The sequence below is a fragment of the Spea bombifrons genome, chromosome 5 (assembly GCF_027358695.1).
Source record: "Spea bombifrons isolate aSpeBom1 chromosome 5, aSpeBom1.2.pri, whole genome shotgun sequence".
NCBI lineage: Eukaryota > Metazoa > Chordata > Amphibia > Anura > Pelobatidae > Spea > Spea bombifrons.
The window spans coordinates 72,118,389-72,133,359 of NC_071091.1; the positions used below are offsets into that span (position 1 = coordinate 72,118,389).

General features: G+C 37.6%; 1 protein-coding gene and 1 long non-coding RNA gene across 2 annotated transcripts in view; one reads left to right on the plus strand and one right to left on the minus strand.

Moving 5' to 3' along the window:
- Positions 1-9,816, minus strand: part of LOC128498071 (beta-Ala-His dipeptidase-like) — a 419,628-nt gene extending 409,812 nt beyond the window's left edge. The window contains exons 1-12 of the mRNA XM_053468356.1: positions 9,776-9,816; positions 7,949-8,059; positions 7,604-7,747; positions 7,299-7,461; positions 6,586-6,668; positions 5,744-5,941; positions 5,059-5,143; positions 4,630-4,790; positions 3,654-3,818; positions 2,574-2,715; positions 1,933-2,080; positions 1,221-1,455 (exon numbers count right to left, since the gene is read on the minus strand). Of these exons, the coding sequence (XP_053324331.1) occupies positions 1,383-1,455; positions 1,933-2,080; positions 2,574-2,715; positions 3,654-3,818; positions 4,630-4,790; positions 5,059-5,143; positions 5,744-5,941; positions 6,586-6,668; positions 7,299-7,461; positions 7,604-7,747; positions 7,949-8,059; positions 9,776-9,778 (1,476 nt within the window). The 5' untranslated portion in view covers positions 9,779-9,816 and the 3' untranslated portion in view covers positions 1,221-1,382. The remainder of the gene's footprint in view (positions 1-1,220; positions 1,456-1,932; positions 2,081-2,573; positions 2,716-3,653; positions 3,819-4,629; positions 4,791-5,058; positions 5,144-5,743; positions 5,942-6,585; positions 6,669-7,298; positions 7,462-7,603; positions 7,748-7,948; positions 8,060-9,775) is intronic.
- Positions 682-958, plus strand: LOC128498080 (uncharacterized). Its single transcript, XR_008354384.1, has 2 exons — positions 682-757; positions 806-958. It is a non-coding gene; the product is annotated as an uncharacterized LOC128498080 (long non-coding RNA).
- Positions 9,817-14,971: the final 5,155 nt, after the last annotated feature.

A 14,971-nucleotide genomic window follows, 5' to 3' on the forward strand; every position in this document is an offset into this window, starting at 1 on the left:
TTGAAATCATAGAAACACACAGAACATAATTGTTGGTGCAAATGTTAAAAGGATTTTTTGGTATTTTTTTTTTTTTTTGTCTCTTTTTATTTTTTTTTCAGTTTTGCTTGGGATTTCTTTTATGCAGTAGTTGCCACTACTGAACGATAGCCCAATGCATGTTTGGCTAAAATCCCCTGGGTACTGTAAAAATCACAAACATTTTTAATACTGCTTGCCTAAGGGATTCTGGCGATTTAGAGAGATGTGTGTGTGTGTGTGTGTGTGTGTGTGTATTATAATATGTGTGAGCAGGAAGCCGGTGATCCCCAGTGGTGGGATCGACTATTAAAAACAAAGCCAAACCACACATTATAAAGTTTAGTAGTTTTGCTTGCATGGTCAACAGAATGTGTGAATTATTAGTGTCTCGCGTCAGTCCATGGTCTTCTCGGTTTATATCCATGCTGTTATTTAGAGTTTGAAAAGTCAAGCCCTGGGCAGCTTATATATATATATATATATATATATATATATATATAGACAATATTTCTGTAGAGTGTGGTGCTTCTGACATAAACGCGAAAGAGTCAGATAACTGTACCTCTTCACACAGAGTTATGCATTCACAACGTGGAAGGGGAAACCATATTTCCACTAATGCATAACCTATTTACACACATAGAGAGACTCGTGACCTTTTTTGTTTTTATTTTTTTTTCATTTTCATGCCATAAAATCCATTTTATGTTTATTCATTAAAAGGGTGAGATCTCCAGTGGGTCACATTTTCAATTCACTGGGCATTATAGATGGCTAAGCTCAGTGAGCATCTCCAACTAGTAGAGCTGAGCTGGTCCTGTATCATGCATTGCTTAATAAAATGACTCAAGATATCTCACTGATTTCACTATGTGTTATACATGGCAACGTTGACCCTTCATAATGCATACTAAAAACTGCCGGAGCTGCTGGTCTCGTGCAAATGTGCACTTTAGGGAATAATTTACCCCTGACCTCATTCACAGGGTTTAAACCCTTCGGCAATCCTCACGAATTGTGTACTTGCTCTGTAGGCAAAATGTCACAGAAAGAGCCTGCGATTAAAAATCACCAGTGTGTTACTATGGCCTCCTTGCCTACTTCAAAGTCAGCTACAATGGAATGACTTAAGGATGTGTGTTTTGAACTACATCCGGTTATAACAATAACAATGTTAAAATGAATGAATAAAAAAAGACTATCAAAATTCAAAAAGGGCAATAAAAACAAACCAAATCCAATATAGAGCATCGTTAAGTAACACACGTGTAACGCAATCTAAATTTCCCTAAAAACAGATTTTGCCACCAAATGTAATGGCACGTTTAAACGGATGGTTCTACGGTGTTCCAGATTGTCCATTATGGTGCCTTCTGGGATGCAAGTTCTTGAAGAAAAGATGCATACAGTTTTGTGCCTTCAATGTAATTGTACCTATAAAAAAGAAGAGTATTTTAGCTCCCCAGAGACAAACATAATATTTTTATTTAAGTAGCTCCGGTGGTATAACAACCATCATACTAATGTGGCGCTTTCCTTACAAACAAAACTTATTTCTTTTAGTCTAGGTTATAGTTTAGCTTTAGCTCTTTCCCCTTAGGACATAATGGATACATCCTTATGTGGTATGAAGCCCGTTTGGTTGTACCAGTGGCTTCCTGCTGAGTGATTGTGTGTGATGGTATGCCTGATTACGAAATCGTGATTAATGCAAAGAATGCCTCCTTTGCCTTAATTAAGGAATATAAAAACACATTGGCGATTTAGGAGTTAATTGTATTTCTGGTAACCAGCAGCCTGAAATGCTAATGCATCTGACTTCATCCCCAACCATTCATGATCACATGGGTGATGTACAGTATCTATCGGCAGTATATTGTGCAAATGCAATATAGTTAACTACCAACTTACATGCTTATCTTCTCATTTTGTCCATGGGGAGCGTCATCCGGTCCACCAATTCCCAATAACATAACACTCTTCTTTAGCACCTCCTCAAAGTTCTTTGCAATCGGAATAGTTCCTCCAGCTCGTATCATGTCAGCATCTGTATTGAACACTAGGAGGCAGAAGAAGAATGAATACCGGAATGAAAGCTTTCTTTTGGTCAATTGCTAATTTTCTTACCGGCTCCCCGCTCCCTTCCCATAGATGCGTACCTTTTCTCAACCACTGACTACTGTATGTCGCCCATTTCACAGCTCAACAAATCCGAAATAGCACCTTATAAAGATATCTAGGAACTGTTAAGCTCTGATCTAACGTGTACATGCTTTTGTCATACACAAGCTAAGGTTGTCCACATTCCATATATGATTATTGTATATCTCCTGAGGCCTGAATGGTCTGAGTATTCGATGGGCTATAATACAGTCCCTCTAAAACCCTAACTGTACATGGGTTCTTTAAAACATGTTTTGGGAATAGCTGATTTTCAGCATTGTCAGCTGCATAAGAAAATGCACATAGGTGCATACTACTACACCACATGATATTAGCATTGAGCAGTGACCTCATTTATGTAATTTATGGGGGGAAAAAACACTTTTTACCTCTTTTTACTGCTTTTCTGGCAGCCACATACTGAGGCTCGTTCATGTCAGCTAGCCATGGTTTTGCACCAATAATCATAGATACTTTCATTTTATTAGGACTTTTCCTTTCAGAAAACTTGCTCTCCAAGTAGTCGACTACCTACAAAAAGAGATATCAACACCACATGGTTTCATCTGTTCAGTTCAGCACTGATGATTAGCGTAACTGTAATCTTTATTTGCGAGTAAACCACACGCTAGCAAAAATAAGACACAAACCAATTGTTTCATGCGCTGAAAATGATTCAGTGGGGTTATGTTTAAAAAGTAATTCTGGTGCGGTGTGGGGTATTCACTGCAGGTACCGACAAAATGTTCACTGACTCATATGTATAACTCTGATAGTCAATATCTAATCAGGAAACACCGTAGTACTTGAAAAGTTCAACTGTCAGGAATAACAACGGTGCCTATGTTTGTAGTTCTCTGATCAACATTTAATAAAACAATTACAAATTAAATGTGGGAAGTGACATTCTAAAATCCTGGCAAGTTATTTTTTAGGATTTATTTGCAGGCATAATAACTTAAGAAAAGATACACCCAAGTAATCACACTTCAGTGTGCTTCATATTTTTAATTAGTAATATACTCGTTCTGAGCTATTGCTTGCTTATATTTCTGCAGCATAACCATGAATCCAAGGTGGCACTTTGTGGCAATCAAGTATTGCCACCCGCCAAGGTAAATTGAGGTTCAACTTTTATTTGGTGTCGTTAAAAGTTTGTTCCAAATAGATGACCAGGGGTAAAGGAACCAATTGTTATTCATTGTTCAGATTTCATATATCAGAACTTGGGGCTTTGTTGGCTCTTTCAAGAGAACTTAGTGTTAAGTATATTCCCAGATACCGTGGCTTTACACCTGAAGAATGATTATCTACCTTTTCTTGGTATCCAACATGTTAAACCAATCCTTCATTCGGTAAATGCTCGAAATCCTCTTTAAATCCATAAGCACACTGTGCAATCATATATATACATATATATATATATCTTAACATAAATAAAAAATAATATGATGGCTAATCTCACATACCTGTTTTTCTACAACTGAGGGATTCATATTGGGAACCTGACGAATTGAGAACTTGCCAATTACTTTTGCAGGAATTACAGTTTTTGTTCCGGATCCAGAAAAAGCACCTTCTATCCCATGTATTGACAAGGAAGGATAGCGCCATCTGTACATGAGTAATTCTTCCTACATGACAAAATAATGGAAATGAATTAGTTTAAAGGTTTTTAACCTTTGTTCAAGATAATCTTCTGCCCATCCTATGCATAAATTCCCTGTCCATGTCTTGATGAACTGTCAGTCTATTCTCTGGCACCTGGGAACCGAAAACAATGGGACATGCATATCGTTCTACTGAGTACTCAGAGACTGAAAATCAAATTTTAGTCCTCAGTAAATTTAAAAGAGGAGGCCTCAGCTTGTTATATTACTTTCTTCCTAAAACTGGCTGCCAATAGCATTTAATTCTTCATAAAATAACCTACCGGTACATATAATTAATCTTCTACCTTCCTTTCTATTCGATTACTGATGCTTTTCACATGGATGGGGTTACTAAAATGAATATACATGGTAAGGAAGAAAGAAAATTACATACAGACATATATCTAGTACTATGTGTGCACGCACTGTGCAGATTTACTGTATTTCCTATGACTATATATTGTATGTATATGTTTATTTGAACAAGAAAAGCAAAGAAGGAAGCATATGCATGCTGTAGTGCAGTACATGGGAACTGTGGGAAGATGGGGTTATGCGTTGCAGGCTTTAAGAGTGGTGTAGGAGACAGTGTTAGATATAGGAGTGGGAAGGGCAGATATAGGAGATGAGAGAAGACAGGTGTGGCATATATTTTGGCAAATAAACACAATCAGTGAGAAAAAGCCACAAAGCTCAGTAATTCTGGATAGACAGTAACTGGATCACTGTCTACAAGAAGATGTTTAGGGTCTGGTTGTTAGACTTTGATATGGAAATTCCTGATTGATCTCACCTTTGTATCATGGAGGAACCTTGTAACTCCTGTGTCAGCTTGTAGTTCATCTAACTTGAATTCAAGGTCTTTATAAAGCTTAATTTCTTTTTCAGTTAGTGGGACTACACCATCGTAAATCCCTGGAATCCGGATGTGGCCCTTCGCATCTACAAGGGTGTCTTCAGAAAAAGAATAAAATAATAATAAAAGTCAATACAACTATGCAGAGGTTTGGAGAGTAACCAGCTGGAAAAATGCTATCCACAGTTTATTAGTGATTTGATTTTAAAGGTTATTCAGCATGAACAGGACTTATTCATAACCCATCAGATGACAATTTGCATCGTGCAGCTGGATAAACTGTATTCTGAAAGTTCTGTCTTTGGTTTTATTTGTCATGCAAATGCATTGTCCCATGAAACTAAAAAAATAAGCCACAGTTATTACCAAGCAAGTATATCAAATCACTCATAGCTTCATATACTGTTCCTCCAAAGCCACCAGAGTGAAGATCCCTCCGTGCACCCTGCACCTGTACAGAAACACAGATTACATTATTGGGGCAATATAACTTTCTGATTAAACCAAAAACTACTTTTCTACCTAGTAGTGGATATAGAACAAATCTCTTTTTTTTGTGCAAATATGTGAAAATGGATGGAGTTGTGTTGAAGGTGATACCTTTTTTTGGACCAACACTGGAAAAGATGTAGAGTAAAATAAGCTTTCACAACTGCACTGATCCCTTCTTCAGATGAAAAGAAAAAAGGAGAGACACCTGCAGGAATGTATTTGGCTGAACGCAGACTCCTTGAGTCTGTAGCCGACTCCTTGAGTTTTCCTTTTAGGAACTAACCATTTACAGTTGAAGGCAAAATATTGATTATGAAATGTGTGTGTATATATATATATATATATATGGACTAGACACAGCTTCTGAGTGGTGGAAAGCCACCGTGGGCCTTCTTCTACTGGATAAGACAGATTACTGCTTAAATGATATAGCTCACCTTCATACTGTGCTATTAACCATTTATGGGTTGGGCGATATGGATGTAGTGTGTAGACAATGCCAGGCACCTTAGGGAGCATGATAAAAACTAAAAAGATATATTATTCTGACAGGAGTTACCTCTATAAAAAAGTAGCAGTTTCCTCTGGCTCCATATGTGATCCCTGGCTTTTTGCTGAGCCACGGGGTATCTGTGACTACAATGTAATCTACATTGGAAAGAAATGTATCCTTTTTCTCTTCAACCAGTTTGTCCAGTCCATTGGACCCCACTTCCTCCATGCCTTCGATGATGAACTTCACATTTACGGGAAGGCCCTTGACAGCAAAACACAGTTAAATTGTGTAGTTAATAAAACGAGGTTGTCAAAGACAGCAGCAGATCAATCATATCTGTTCTATTTATATGTATTTGTGAATAATCTTCACTCATCGATACCAATGTTGCCTTGAGCTCTGTTGAATGTCATTGGACTGTGTTGTCCTGGATTGTTGACAATGCAATCCTGTTGTTTGTGGAAAATCTTGGCATTCTTATGCCTTATTAGTGAACACTGAACCCATCACACTTTTTTGTAAGAAGTGATGTCCTGCTCAAAAGAGTTAGGGGAAGCTTCAATTGGCTTAGCAGTCTGTGCTATTAGTGTAACTATGATTAAAAGGATACTTGTTTAAAACCCGTAAGGAGGCGCTGCAATTTCCAAGTAATTAACAAGTCCAAATGATTGAATCCGAGTTATTAAGTCATTGTTACATGCACATAATACATGGGGAGAAAGGGACCAACAAACACTTATTTGGCCTTCAGCAAAAGGATGTTTTTCTAACATCTGAAGATACAGAGGGTGATTTTGTCAATGTTATCGATTGAAATTACTATTAGTAATATTGCTTATAGTTCTAGACTGAAATGTCTGAACAATTTTTAAGTGAGACGCACTTTTGCACATTTCTTTACTTACGATTGTGTTAACAGCTTCCACTGCATGCAACAGTGCCAGAACTTGTCCTTTGTCGTCAGAGGAGCCTCTACCATACAGATTGCCTTCAAAGTAAAACATGCAGAACAGAGTGGTCAAACTATGCTCATCAATGTATTGCTACGTTTTCAAGTTATTGATGTGGGTTTGGATGTTAAAAGATGGTTGCATGAGCAGATCACGTTGCAAATAATACATTCATATCAACTTTAGCGTATTTTAGTGGAGTTCCCTATTTTGTGTACGTATACAAGCTGAATATCCCTTCTCTGTATGTACTCATTAATATGAAGGTTATAAGAACAGTCAAATACTTTTTGTCATTATTTAATCCATACCTTTTCACATCTCTTTGGTGCTTTTGACCAGAAATACCAACATCTGCAACCTTCCATGGTGAAGGTGCTACTGGCTTCAGTCAAATCCGCACCGGGAGCACATGTAACCATGCTTGTGCGTACTCACCACAACGACCAGATATTATTGACAGACTGGACATTAAAAGTCAGAGGTGGAGCATACAAAGTTTAATGCATAGCAATTTTGTTGCTCATTTGCATTCATGAAGCATTAGATACCGTGTGTATACATATCCATATAGTATCCATATAGTGCTATTCTCGATCTACGGTAAATGAGAAATCAGAAAGCCCATTCCACAAAGCAGTTGTGTAAAACATGGCTGACAGACTTACCATCCTTTTCTACAAGGGTGTATGGCTCTGTTAACCATCCATCTGCTTTGTTTGCAGGCTGGACATCCACATGTCCATAAAAACAGACTGTAGGCTTGTTTGTATCATTTCCAATTTCAGCAAGGATAACTGGTGGCAAAGGGATTTTCTTCCCAGACTGAAGCTGAAAAAACAACACACAATGTTTACTTGCATTTACACATGCATTTCTACACCGTTCCCATTCTCCCTATACTTCAGGACCTACTCTTACCTTTAAACATGTTATACTCTTATTATAATGCTACATATTAACAGTTACATACCTCTTGTTCACCAACTTCAGCCATCTCAACGCTTCCACCAAGCTTGAGGATGAAGTCTTTTGTGATCTGCATCATATTATTTACCAGGTCTCTCTTTGTTGGGTCACTGGAATCGCTTTCTACGGCCACCCAGTCCTTCAGCCTCTGTATAAAGAAAAGTATTTACTTACAGTAGCTGTTTTAGTAATACAAGAGATTCATGGCTGTCCTTATTACATAGTAAAATGTTGCTACTTTTTTTGAATCCCTGACACCTGTCTGTAGAGCACCCCTTCACTGTTATCTAAGTTCACATATAAAAGAAAAAAGTAACTTTATTTAAAAAATATATATATTCTTAATTACCTGAACAAATTCATCCTTATGGTCATCGACATACTGAAATATTGCATCGTTGGAAATGGGAGATAACACAGCTTGGCATACTAACAAAGACAGGACAGATAATAGAAAAATCTGAAAAACAGCAAAAAATAAAAATACATTTTATTAATATTATATACACATCAACTTCTAGGATTTTTTTTATTGTACACAATTATATCTGATTACTCTAGAACAGTCACCATAAGGTTTAGAATTGCTTAAACCATAACGTTCCAATCAGATGTTTACATTGTATTAGATCTCAGTTGTGAAGAATAGAAATAAGTCTGACCAGTGCATGAAAATCTAGGAACGACAGCTAGTTGCTAAGTGGTAGTAGTAGTAGTAGTAGTAGTAGTAGTAGTAGTAGCAGTAGTAGCAGCAGCAGTTGTAGTAGTAGTAGTAGCAGTTGTAGCAGTAGTAGTAGTAGCAGTAGTAGCAGTAGCAGTTGTAGCAGTAGTAGTAGTAGCAGTAGTAGTAGTAGCAGCAGCAGTTGTAGTAGCAGTAGCAGTTGTAGCAGTACTAGTAGTAGTAGTAGACATTTCGATCTCTGATCTCCCCAACTGGCCTATTTACATTAGCCTTCATAGCCTTCATAGTATTTAGTACCTGGTGCCGCACACCTTTAAGATACTGAGCATCAGGGTATGGTGTGAGGACAGTGGCCTCAGAGGCTAGAAGTGCTACCCTAAATCAGGCTTAGGGCAGTACCCCAGGTAAATACATTATGGTACAATACCCCTTTTATCGAGCTTTGTAAATATTGATGACTGCCTCTCTGAAGCAGCATGTTCTACCACAGGAGCTTGTCCTGGATCGTGTGGAGATTCAAACACCAACAAACAGTACCAGTGCTATTTCTTTATGTTATATGTTTATTGGACATATGTAGTAAAAAGCAAGTGCCGAACAAAGACAGCACAATAATATTACTTAAAAAAAAGGCTTAATGAAACTACAATTATAGACAATGACACTTGTACTGGGTTTAGAAATAAACCTTTGTTTGGCTATTATCCAGTTTAATATAAAAAAACAAATTCTATGTTTTGAAATGTTTTCAAATTACTTGTATTTAAGTTGGTATATTTACTGTTATTCGATAATTGACTTTATTAATAAGTGCCTTCGTTGTGCTCCTTGACTTCACTATGCATTATGAAGACTGAACTGCTGGGAGCTTGCCTGCCCTTATATAATGCACAGCTAAATGATTGAAATCTCCCATAGCCCATTAAATTATGCATTGTACAAGAGCACCTCAGCCCATCTTTTTGGGTGAAAAATGCCAGCGTTCCCCCTTCATAAAAAAACAGTGATGAGAGGGATCTGAAACCACAACTCTCCATTTAGTGAATAAACCCCTTAACGAAACACAGATAGTCCATAGAGAGGGCTCAAAACACCATCGGTGGAGAGCTAGGTATATTAGCTTTCTCCAGGACTCATTCAGAAAAATAACACAGTTTCTATAATACAAGCTACTCTACTAATATTACATTGTTCACCTTTATTAATGTTATTAAACATTTGGAACTACATATCCTAAAATATTTTACAGGACATATGTTTAAAAAATAAATAAAAACTTTCAATATTGATATAATTTTGCTTGCCCTCCTGGATAGACCCTCTATGCTGCTTCCTCAAAAGAGCTTGATGAGAGTGGTAGTCCACAATAGCTGACGTTCCAATGTTTGGCTGGCCGTACACATCACTAAATTAACAGTACAATATTTTTAGCTAATTCCATGTATATACGCATAAAGCCAGTTACAGATAGTTACTTTTTTCCGGTATTCTTACCATTTTCCAGAAAGGTTGTTTTCAGTGATGACTCCCTACATGGCGTGAAGTAGGAACCTGCCTTTATTTATACAGCATGCAGGCCACTCCTCTCTCACTTTGTATTCAAGAGTTCCATTGAAACAGGATTAGTTAATCACAATGGTTGGTTAATAATCCTTTAAAAGTAAAGAAAGCAAAAAAAGCAAATATGTTTATGTTGCTTAAGCCTCATAGTTCTATTTACTTATTGTGTTGAGAAACAAGCAATTTAGGGAAGAAGGATATGTTTAAATGTTCAATGAAGATGTATACATGGCCGTTAAAATAATAATAAAATTATATGTATGCACATATAGTTTATTTCTTTTACGCACCTACATGATATGCACACCGCACAAGTGTGTGGTTCTGCACCAATATTGGGTTCATACCAGATCGGGAAAATTTCTGTTGTTATTGTGTGTATTTCTCTGATTGTAACAGCGCTACGGAATCTGCTGGCGCTATATAAATAAATATAATGTCATTACAGCACTGGGTGGTGGTGTAATAAAAGATAGCACTACAGATGTTGTCCATGGGATATACAGCTGGTGGCAGCATCGGAAGGAGATATAACCAATCATAGTTTGAAGATATGAGTCTGGGGACCAATAAATCAGAGGACTTTAATATGAATGGGAAAAAGGCTTGCATTTGGTAACCGCTACCGTTACATATTGACCATATTAAATACAATTCATCAGGAAGCCTTTGAAATGTGGCTGTATTCACAGCCGATGAAGCGGCTGCCGAGTGACAGCAGACAAAGAGGGGGCAAAAAAGAGCAATTAGTGGAAATGTCTTACCTAGAATACCAAAACAGGATTTACATGAAGAAAAAGGGATGAGAATTAAAGGGACCACATTTATTTATTTATTTAGTTATTTTTATTCTTATTAGTATAAAATTGAAACGCAGTTTTTTGGGATATTGTGCTGTTTTCCTTCATTAAACAGTCCTAGTTTTTGCATAACATCATGTTTTTAAGCAGCTGCCTATTAGTCATGTGTATGTTTTCTAGATCTTTTATCTTGGCCTAGTCTACAAGACAAACACCCTGACTCCTTATCATACTGCCTCAAAGCTGTTTTTATGTTTGTTTGCCAGTAGCGGTTTTTTCATACTAAAGGCAAGAAAAGTGTAAATGTTGCTAACAATGTCCGTGACGTTATATATTTATTTAACTTTCCAACTCACAAATTAAGGATGGCCATGGGAGACGAGTTAGGGTCACAACAAGGTGGCTTTTTAATAATCAGCAGAGAAAGGGCATGTGTTTATTGACGACGGGTCAATGGTCGTCCTTTTGGCATCCATCTTAAAGGATTTGATCTGTTGTTTGACTCCAACAGAATCAGGGTGTAAGAAAAAGGCTTTGTATAGAAGCCATCTGAAACAACTTTTTAACATTTCTGGACAACTGAAATGTAGTCGAACAGAAAAACAAACTTTTTAACACAAAGAAGCAGACGCACTTTGCACGTCTGGAAGCTTTGTAAATATATTTCCATTTGCGAATCTATTGTGATTGGCGTTGAACCACTGCCAGTCCACAAATTCCTCACCAGATTATAACAGCCAGACAGGCCAGGAATTCAGATGTGAGCTCTTAATCTGCTTTTTCTTATAAACTCTTTATTTCACCTACACCCGCAGTCTTAACCACTTTTTACACGCTTTTTTTGCTGCTTGTTTTGTAGCTAAATACTTCTTATTTGGCTGAATTTGATCCTATGAAGTTAAGATCAACTTAATCTCAAAACACAATGTTAATAAAGTATTTAAAATATATTATAAATCCCAAAATGGCATATTTTTTTTATTTTGCCAATATATTAATGTTCTTACAGCATGCGCAACTTGATGAGTACTCTTCTATGGGGTCAATGTCCATACAATTGTTATTTGGACCCTGCATTCAAGGATAAATATTAAGTATTGTATTGTGGTGTAGGGAGCGATTGCTTGCTAGGGCTTGGGTTGGAATACATTGTTCAGAGTCCAATCCATATTAAAAGTGGCCCTGTGTTGAAATTGTGCAGTTGCGGTGATGAGTGGCTTTTAGTGAGCCTTAGCAAGTAAGGGGAGGGTCTGACAGAATGGGGAATGGAATTGTAGAGAATATGTACAGCATGGGTAAAATCCCAGATAACTACAGGGGGCCCGGTGTGCCTCCTTGTTTGTGTCTCCTTGTACTGATGCAAAATAGTTTAGAAAGGGTCCTTCAGACCTGGACCTCACCCCTCCAGGTCCAAAGGTCCCTTTCTAAACTATTTTGAACCAGCATGAACCAGCATGGGGCGAGTCACATGACCCCCCCCCCCACAGCCAGACAGCAAGCTGCAGGAGCAGTAAGCAGGGTGGGGGTTGTTTGTATGTAATGTTTGTATGAATGTGTAATGTAATGTTTGTATGAATGTGAGCATGGATATGTACTTGTTTGTGTGAGTATGCATGTGTAATTGTGTGCGTGTGTGAGCATGCATGTGTAATTGTGTGCTTACATATGTTTGTCAGAGTGTATGTAGGAAGGGGGGGGGGGCAAGGGGCAAAGAAGGCACCAGCTGTTGGGGCCCTGGGGCAATTTTCTAGTTATACCCTGATGAATGGGATGAAGATATATGGCCCCAAGCTCACCATGGATGAGGCAACCACTTATGTAGGCAGAAGGAAAATCTTTACATTTCCCTGATAAGATAGACCTCACATAGTGGCACACAGTCCAAGTAACCAAATAACCTTGCTGTAGAGATGTGTATATTGTTTAGCTATGTACGATTGGTGGATAATACTTCTGAGAACTGTCAGGACTACTAATGTTATAACTATAATGACCCTTTGCATCCAACTATTTTTATAACTAATGCCAATAGCCAAATGGAGATGAAGTTCAAGCATAACCTTAAAATTTGGTACAGCCAAAGATAAAAATACTAGCTGGTGAATGGTATCTGTCTGGGCTCATTTCCAAATTTTCCAATGCTTAAGTTGTCCACTGTTCATTAAATATATGATGCCAACTTAAAAATATTAACTTCAAATTAAATCTGCTGTGTTAAAGCCTGCTGCTTCCTGTTTGCTCTATTATCCATTTCAAATGATAACACTTTATTTTTAGCTCTATACAGTATTGCAACTAAAATGTAATAGAATGATGCAATCTGAAATTACAATTTATATATTTAAAAATATGTAACCAAACTGTCTAAACAAAACAAAGGTTGTGCAGTCAACTAACCAGCAGATGGCAGTAGAGCCCCTATTTGTATTTTACACCCATAACAAACTCATCTGCAAACTCATTCTACAAACTACAGCCCTCACAGGTTGGGATATAGTAGAGCAGTGGCTCTCAACCTGTGGGTCGCGACCCCTTTAACAGGGGTCGCCTAAGACCATCGGAAAACATATTTCACAATATATAATTACATCATTTTATGGTTGGGGTCACCACAACACGAGGAACTGTATATAAGGTTTAACTTACCTTATCCCCTCATCTCAGGAACAGGATGGAGAGTGAGGGGGAAGCATGACATACCCCTCCGGTTGATTTAACTACAGGTGAAGGAATTGGGGGATGATCATTACTCACACCACCTTTGTTAATAGGAGGATCTTAGGACCCGCGTTGCATTCCTTTTTTATTATTACCCTAAAGAAACTGTGCAGGCTTTTAATAAGTACATATATTTATTGTGTATTTCAGATAGTGGCAAGACAATGAGAGGATGCAATTCAAATGATCAGCACCAGAGGGTCCTACCCAACATTAAAAATGTGGGCACTTTATCCAAGGGCGATGACAAGGATCTTGGTGATCTCAGTAGAGGTACCAGTATGGGTGCTAAGGGTATATTATTCTGGGAATAAGACATTTCAAACATACAATTGCCCTTCGTTGCAGTGTCACACAGGGTTTTGAAACTGTCAGCATCTTAGGTGTTTATGATATTATGCAGACAAATGTATCTTTCCTTAGAATTCCCATGTATGACCAGTGCCACACAGCTAAGACTCATGAAATTGTTGTAAACCATTCCCTCCTGTGTTATATTAGAACAATATTATTCAATGCTCACATTCCTGTAGCTATCAGTAACAAATCAAATATTTCATAAAAAGCAAATTGTCTGGAAAGAGAACACAATAGTAATTGAGTAGAGGACATCTATTGAGTTGGTTGAGATCCCAGACTGATAAATATGATGAAACCTATTGGGATCGAGTTCAGGATGCAGACCAACAAAAGTGCTGTTTAATATTCCGATATTTAGCAGAACTCTTTAGTTTCATATAACACAAGGCATAAAATGGGTCAATAGGAAAGGAAACTGTGTGTGGAAATTGTCTCAGTTGACCACCTTGAAAAATGTTCAATACTAGGCTATGCCCTGGTTGGCCCGGTTGGCCAGGTTGGTCTGGAAACAATCTAGGAAAAATGCCCAATCCTTAAAAGAAGTGTGAGTATATATGAAAGAGATAGAAGTTTGCCAGAAGCAGTAACTTAATCCCAAACCTGTGTCGAGTTATGACTTGATGAGCAATGGGGTTTTTAAAATGGGTCTCAAGGTTCTAGCAACGAAATAGAACAGGAAGGCAGTTCTGGGGCCATCTGATCATGCCAAAATATGTGCATCTCCAGGTTCATCTAGGGGCAAGTCATGCCTCTATTTGGGTAAATAGAGCTGCTATTTTTACTTTACTGCTGTTCTACTTTACTAAGAGAGTGATAGATGCAGTTAGCCAATCTAAACATGCATAGGATAGACATATGGCCATATAGACAAATCTTAAACTCATTAAGTCTTTCTGCGTGTTTACAAAAGGACAAAAATAGGGAGACTAAATGGACTGAATGTTTCTTATCTGCTGTCAAATTCTGGGTAACAAATTGTTTTACCCACATTTACGCCTGACTAAAGTGACCGTAAGGTCTCCTAGACATCTCCTGACTATCATTATTTAATTGATTTAACCAGGAAAATGAGTGTATAGTCTGAGATAATTCTGCAACCGCTAGAGATTCCATTGAATAATACTGGGAAAGGAAAACGGATAAACCTACTGAATGAATAAAATACTGAAAAGTAAATTGCACCAAAACACAAGCTAAAACTAAACTAAAAGAAAAGTTCTCAGACAATAATGATTTTAAGCAAAGCTTTAAA